Genomic DNA, 7,343 nt, shown 5'->3' with positions numbered 1-7,343 from the left:
TAAAAATTACTGAGCACTTGCCATCTGGGTGCAAGCGAAGCTTGTAACACAGAGTCGTGGCGTAAAAAAAGGACATTGCAGTTCTTGTCCAGCAAATCCTCACTGGAGGGCCCAGCATGATGCATGTCCATAGTTTCGCATCTAGTCTTAAAGGATTATAGACACTAGATTTTAGTTGCATGTTTTCTTATTCGAGATGATGCATTAGACATCAGAATACATTGTTCACCAAATGGTATTTTCCTACGACCGCTAAATAATTTATAATTGAATTTCTTTTGTCATGCTGTTTTGGTTTTGGTTTCATCAATCAAATGACGGCTGCGATGTGTTGTTGGTATTTAGGCCGTGTGAGGCGGAAAAACTACAATATAATCGTACATGACGGAAGCCAACAGTCACTGAAACCAAGGAGCATAGGGGATTTCTTTTTTAATTTATGGTGCATATAATTGGAGAATAATAGTGTAATTATTTTATCGCAAAGGATAATTGGTAAGAAAGCAGAAGAAAAAACAACCACATGCCTCCGGTGGGATCCGAACCCATAATCCCCGAATTTCGCATCCAGTGCTCTGTCAACTCAGCTACGGCGGCAGCTGTCCAATCTTCTGTTTTTGGAGGTATTTATGTGTAGTGTAACATAGTTTATGTACGTAATTTGGGTCGTTACAACACTTAAGCCAACCTACTTAAAGGGCTGGAATGGCAACAAACGATGTATCAGCAGTTATATTGCAGTTTTTTTCATGCCTCACATGACCTAAACACCAAGTACATGTCACAGGCATCGTTTGATTGATGAAACCAAAACAGTCTCGAGAAGAAATTAGATTATAAATTATTTAGTGGCCGCTGGAGAACACCATACAGTGCTCCATGTATACTAATGCCTAACTGATCATTTGGAAGAAGAAAACACCCAAGCAATAATTTGGTGTCTATACTCCTTTAAAAAACAATTTATACTGTCACAGCTACAAGAGCATTATGGGGTTAAAGACGGTTTTAATGCTTGTCTGAAAAGCTGCTTCATTATGATATTCCATTTTTATGAACATAAGTCAATTTGCTGTAAATGCTATAGCTAAGGCCTGCCTACCATTTTGATAAACTCTTAAGAGTTCTGCTGCATTTTTGCTGCTCTTGGTGGCAGGAGCACGTTGAACAACACAAAGCGCCTGCTTGCTGCACAAGCTCTGGCAGCAGTCTGTGCAGGTTAGTTCCGGTGAAGGCCCAAACCCTGGGTGCCATCGTTCTGGTAGTAGACAACACTGAAGGGTAGTGGTGTAGTGTCTGGAGCCTCAGCATTTCTCAGAAGGGAGCGCTCTCGGTTCAGCTTCCACCTGGGCCAAAAATAAAGAAAACTGTTGAATTTTCATGTGGCAATTGAGAACAGTGCTGATTTGGGCTGTAGCAGCAGCAGCATGCACAGGTGCCAAATGCCAAATGGCTACGGAGGTCGAGTGTGAGCATGTCTTTTTTGAATTGAGCACAAATGCTGTGAGTGCATCACACTGGTAGTAAGTGGTTTTATTAAAATAATAAATAGGAAAGAAAAGATTTTTGTTAGCCCCAGCATTAGCCATCGATACTGAAGCACCTGAGCTGAGGCAGCGGAAATAAAGAATAGCAGGCAGAATGGAGAAATGAAATGAAAGAGGTGAAGGGACAGGAAGAGAGGATAGGGGGAGAGGTAATATACACAAACCATTTACACAATAAGAAATGTGTACAAGGTACACACACACTGGTACACAAGCAAGGAATTTCGCCTGGGCCGGTGCTTTGCACCTAAAAGTGGTATTGTGAATGGGCTGCTGCCTGTGTGTGCATGTGGCACGGTGTGTTTAAGTCGCATTTTTGTGCGACTGTTCCAAGGCAACAGTGCTTGGCGTGTTCACAGACAAGATGGTCACAGTACTCCCCATGCATTGCAGGTTCTGCTGTTATGTGACGGTTGTGCTCGTTTTATTAAACTTGCTCACTCTGTTCACCACAGAAAGAATGAATGTGCTGCATATGTATAGACTCATCTGAAATGAAATGGACTATGATTGTGACTGTGAAGGAGGAAACAGTGTCGGTGTCTGCGTGGGCAAGAGGAACCGCTGTTGCGGTTCCTTAAAGTAAACCTTTAAAGGCGAAGCTTAAGTGTCCCCCCAAATTTTGAGTTGTGTCGTACTATAATTAAGTAAATCTGTTAAAGATTTTTCCGAACAAACACTAACATCTGCTCATCGTCGAGAATTCCCAGTCATTTCTGTGGCTCACCAGTGTACTAAGAGGAAACAACCCTATCGTAATTCACACCATAGGCTTGTTTGCTCTTAGCATGCTTTTTTGCGCATACAAAAAAGGCGCAGCAAAAATTATATGGCGGTTAAAGCCACAATAATGTGGGTGATCAGCACTAGCTGTGCCTCATTGCGCTTTTGCAATTTTCACATTTGCCAGTCGTGTGTGTGACGATTGCATTGCGTTTTGTTTTGAGAAGGTTAGCACGAAGCGTGAGCTGTTGCACTGGGCGGTAACGCCCCCATTCTTCTTGAAAAATCCTGTAGAGGGACAGAGGCTTAGTCCCCTACAAATTAACGGAGTGCGATGCGAATGAAGCGAACAGGCTGGGAACCAGGAATCAACTGTTTTATTCCACTCCGTACAAGGCCCCACGTAGCCAGCGTGAGCGCATGTCACGAGCCGAGGCAGCACAGCACTGCTGATGGTGATAGTGCCGCTACAATCCTAAATACAGGGTAATCACATCAGATCATCTTGTCTGACAGTAAGGCAGCTGTTCACAACCTTTGTAAGAGGGTGGTCTCCAGTCAAGCCGCCAAATTACTAAGGAGATACCCCTCAGGCAGAGAGGTCTCCCTCATACGGGTTCCTGCTCATCAGGGAATTCCAGGGAATGAGGCTGCTCACAGCCTCGCTCGAGAATTATACATCCGAGCTTCTCTGGAAGTTCCCCTGAGCAGGAATAAAGACCCTCTCATAACATATAAAGAAATAACCGAAGCACCTAGACTGGATAAGAGAGCACTCTCACTTCTGGATTGGTTACTCACTCCAAAGGAGTGCAGGGCCTGGAGGAGGCTTCAAGTCGACAGATTCTTTCCGTACTCTATTCTACACGATGAAGACACTGGGGAGCCTGAGCTCTGCAGTAGCTGCCACAGAATGACTTCACAAAATCACTTAATTTGGGAGTGTCAGGATTCTCCTGGGGCTAAATAACAAAGCATCCCAGACCTTGTCACATGGGAAGAGCTGATCCGGAGCCACGACCCGGATCAGCAAAGACTCATCATCCGTCAGGCAGAGACAGCTTACTACAAGACTCTCTCCGCGGTCTGCGGTGCTGAGAGCCGGCTGGGAGGCACTCCCTCCTAATTGCTGCACCCCGACCGTGAGGCCCTTTGATGACGGAAATAAAGTTCATTCATTCTTCCACAAACAAACATTTAAAAAAATTTTGTTGGAGGATATTTGTGAAGCGGCGTCCTTTAACAACCCATGCATACCGCAACATTATTGAGAGCCCCTTTAAGAGCGCGAAAGGGCCTTCAACCTTTTTCAAGAACTCTTGTCTTGATACAGCGTGCACGTAATAGACACTTTTAGTTGGGCATATGCAGTGAGCTTGCGTACGCAGCAACTCTGTGGGTAACGAATGCGCATGCGAAGAACGCTACGTATCTCGTTGCGTCTTGTGGGTGTACGAACTCTACAAACTAAAGCGTGCGCGCGCTAAGGGCACGTTACGGGATGCATTGGCAAGATGGCGGTGCCCTGCTTGCCCTCTTGGGATAAATATATGTCGCCGCTGCATTCTTCGGCGCGATAGCTCGCTCAAAATGGTAGTGGTTCGGTTTTATTTCGCACACTGTCACCCACACATACCGGTATAAGCAACAACTGGCCCTGGTTTTTCAGATAATTTGGAGATTTTCAAGCTCTTGGGCCTAACCAAAATGTAGTGTTTTCCTCATAGCAACTGTGAAGACCCCACATACTGCGGGGGCAACACGGGATGGAGAGGCAGAGACTACTAGACTCAGTTGGGACAAAACAAATATATTCAGGAATTGCATATCGTGTACACATGATGCAGAGGCTCCGACACCCATGCTTATACGCTGCAGCGTTGGCGCCGGAGTCTTCGTCAGGACGGACGGAGGGACTGCGGAGTTGACCTGGCTCATTCTTTCAGTTGGCCTGGTTCGTTCTTTCAGGTTCAGCTTCTCTCCGATGGCTTCGGCGCCGGCGCCGAAGAACCGACTGCCAGGCCAGCGGTGTCGTCTCCGGCTTTTCTCGTCACCCCACTGACTAGCTTTCCGTCCATTCGGGCGGAACTTCCTTCCAGGCTGAAGCGTCTCCCTCGCCCTCCTCTCAGCGCCGGCACTCTTGCCACTCTTGTGGAGTGTGCCACGGCCGGTCTCGAGCGGGGCGCGCGCGCGCTCTTTCATACGGCTTTCGCAGTCGCCGCGGAGGCAATGCGAGTTTTTCTCCGGGAGTTACGCCGCCACTAGAGGCGCGACGACCCTACCGCTTGCTCCACGCCTGCGTCTGCTGCGGCGGGTGGCTTTTGCCTGGTTTCGCGCTGTAGCCCGCTGGTTCATAGTGAGCGCAGCACCGAAATCAAATAAAGCAAAATGCAAATGCTTAAGCTGCATATTTTCAACACAGTCCACATGTGCACAGGTTCTTCGTCGCAAACTTTGCTCGATGAAGACATTTAAAATGAGGAATCGCTCTCCCATTCCTCAGCACTATGTCGAGCATTTGTGGTTTTAAATCTAGAAGGAAATACCATGATCAGTTTCCCTCGTATATCTCATGGTCCGTGATTAAATGGCAAGTTAATGCCACGGGGAAGAGAATGAAAACTTTTGCGCTCGTCCCATAAAAATGTACTATGTCGCGGAGAAAATGCTCTATGACGCGTGAGCCGTAAATCTGATAGCGCCGTAGCTGGTGGCTTGAGACGATAATTGTGGAGTCGAAAGTCAGACTCATCTACATTAACGTTGAACTTAACGTTACCCCGATATCACTTTTCGCACGTCCTGAATGTACTTATTTTCACCCTCATATACATCACAACTTTCTTAAACGAGAGGCCTGTATCGATAGCTCAAAAGAATGTTAATTACTGATGTGCGAGCAAGTGTCAAGAAGCATTGTAATGCATTATTTTCTGCTCGAAGGCAATGGCACGCGACCTTTCCGCTTTTGATTGTCAAACGAGGGGCTACAGGATTTCTCTGGAATGACTGTAGCCGCGCGCAAATATCTCATGTTCAAAATTGTCGTAAGCGCATTAGGCGTCGAATGTTTAAAGTTCCTTGTTGTAACCTTTTAATTTTGCAAGGCTGAGAGCGACCCAGCGTCTGACCTTAGTTGACCGAGCACTTGTTTTATCGCTGCGCCACCGAACTGCTTTCTGTTTCAGGACACGAGCTCGCCCCAGTAAACAGTTTTCGAGTTGGACGCAAGCTTTCTTGTCGTCATTCTGGCCTGACGTTACCGAAACGTAACGGAAGCAACCAGTACAAGCTGCGTATGCTGCCCCAGATATTGACGCGTACTGAGTATTGCAATTTCAGAAAGTATGTATGTCCAATGATTGACTTCATGCCGCTACCTTAAAGAGCGTCATTTTTTTATTGTCCATATTGAACCTGCGGCGTATCCTGAAGCTGCCCAAAATATTTGGTTTAAATATCTTTGTGAAAGATCTCAGATTATACAGTTGAATGTGCCCTTTATTCTCTTAAATTCGGGAACTTTCATTAAGATGTAAGCATCGCAAATGTTAATTTTTATATACTTACATTGTAAGCTAAGCCAGCTAGTATAACGCGCATTGATGTGAGGTTTATTAGTGCAGCCTAGTTAGGTTGCGGAAAACTTCTTTTTGTGGTGTTACTTTGTTTCCTAAATGACGAGAGGAAAGTTAATGCTCACGGGAGGTTTATCGAAAGCGATGGCGAGGCTACAGATATGCAGGAGAATAATGCAAAGCTGGTAGTCGGCGCCTCTCAGATAAATCACCTCGCTCGTAAAGGCCGATTTTATTGAGACAGAGCGCAGTTCCGAACTAATTTTGCTTTGCTGGCGTTTAGGTCATGCTTGCAGTTGCTGTAAACAACTTTCTTAATTTTTGCGTCGTCACGGGGTGGGACGGGCAGTCGTGAGACGCCACCAAACTTCAAAGTGCCTTTCCAAGAGGAAATCTTGGACGTCGCGTGCTTGCAACGTGCTCTGCTTCTGCGGCCAGGGTTGGGTGCCGTCTAGAACCGTTCCTTCCGCGAATGACATGACGCGTTTTCCTGGGTAGCCCCATGAATTCTTGCTAATGCCACTGTTGTGTAAACTTAAAGCAGCTGCGCTTGAAATTTCAGGAGCTATATGTACTCTGCAGAATATTTTACTCTTTGAAGCTTGCCATCCAAGTATTGCATGCCGCATATCATTCTACGCACTCATAAAGAACCTGACGGAAGCCGAACTATGTAAACTGATTGCCTTGCTTCTCAGCCAAATAAAAGGGTAGAACGTGTTGACGTCTGTGCTCGAAGCATACGTTCGACCATGCACAGTCGGGCTAAAGGAGGGAGCGCGCAAACGCTAATCTGTTGTTTCAGTTTTCTCCATGACAAAGCGACTGACTACGATGTTTTTGCGTAAAGCGGAAGAGGCAAAATATAAAGGCTTCACGGTTACCACCGACACGGGCTGTTCTAGTTCACTGTACGCGGGCCATTGCCATACAGTCAACGCAAACGCTACCATTATTCGCCAACAGCCAATGCGGCATTGTGGCCTCGCAATCTAGAGGTAAAATTGGCTTTTAGGGTAAGGAAATGGCGCAGTATCTGTCTTGGGGGAAACCGGAACCACGTCATAAGGAAAGGGATCAAGGAGGCACTGAGAGAAGAAAGGAACCAAGAGTTGCCGTAGGCTCCGGCATAATTTCAACCACCTGAGGATCTTCACCGCGCACTGACATCGAACAGCACATGGGAAAATTTGAAATTGGTTTTTAAAGCGAAAGCCTTGCTACTCCCCTCCGCAGCTTCTTCGCCGTGTGCGCGAGTTTGACCTTAAACCGATGAGAAACCACGTGACAGCTATGACGTCAGCCGCCGCAACCGAGCGCTCCCCTCTGCTTCTATAAGCCGTCGGCGTTCATTGTGTTCATTGGCGTAGACTGACTGAAAAACTTTATTTTCAAAATATGTACAGGCAGCGAGTTGAGCGGTCCTTAATTAAGGGGTCGTTCTTTACAAACGCTAGGTGGGCTGCTCATTACAGGAGCCCATTGGCTGTAGCTG

General features: G+C 46.5%; 1 protein-coding gene across 1 annotated transcript in view; it reads right to left on the bottom strand.

The window, feature by feature from the left end:
- Positions 1–119: 119 nt before the first annotated feature.
- LOC144114479 (uncharacterized) overlaps positions 120–7,343 on the bottom strand; it is a 40,268-nt gene continuing 33,044 nt past the window's right edge. The window contains exon 3 of the mRNA XM_077648239.1: positions 120–1,346. Within this exon, the coding sequence (XP_077504365.1) occupies positions 1,220–1,346 (127 nt within the window). The 3' untranslated portion in view covers positions 120–1,219. The remainder of the gene's footprint in view (positions 1,347–7,343) is intronic.

This window comes from Amblyomma americanum, chromosome 1 (genome assembly GCF_052857255.1).
Source record: "Amblyomma americanum isolate KBUSLIRL-KWMA chromosome 1, ASM5285725v1, whole genome shotgun sequence".
Classification (NCBI taxonomy): Eukaryota; Metazoa; Arthropoda; class Arachnida; order Ixodida; family Ixodidae; genus Amblyomma; species Amblyomma americanum.
The sequence above is the reverse complement of the archived record's forward strand: the minus strand, read 5'-3'. Positions and strand labels throughout refer to the sequence as shown.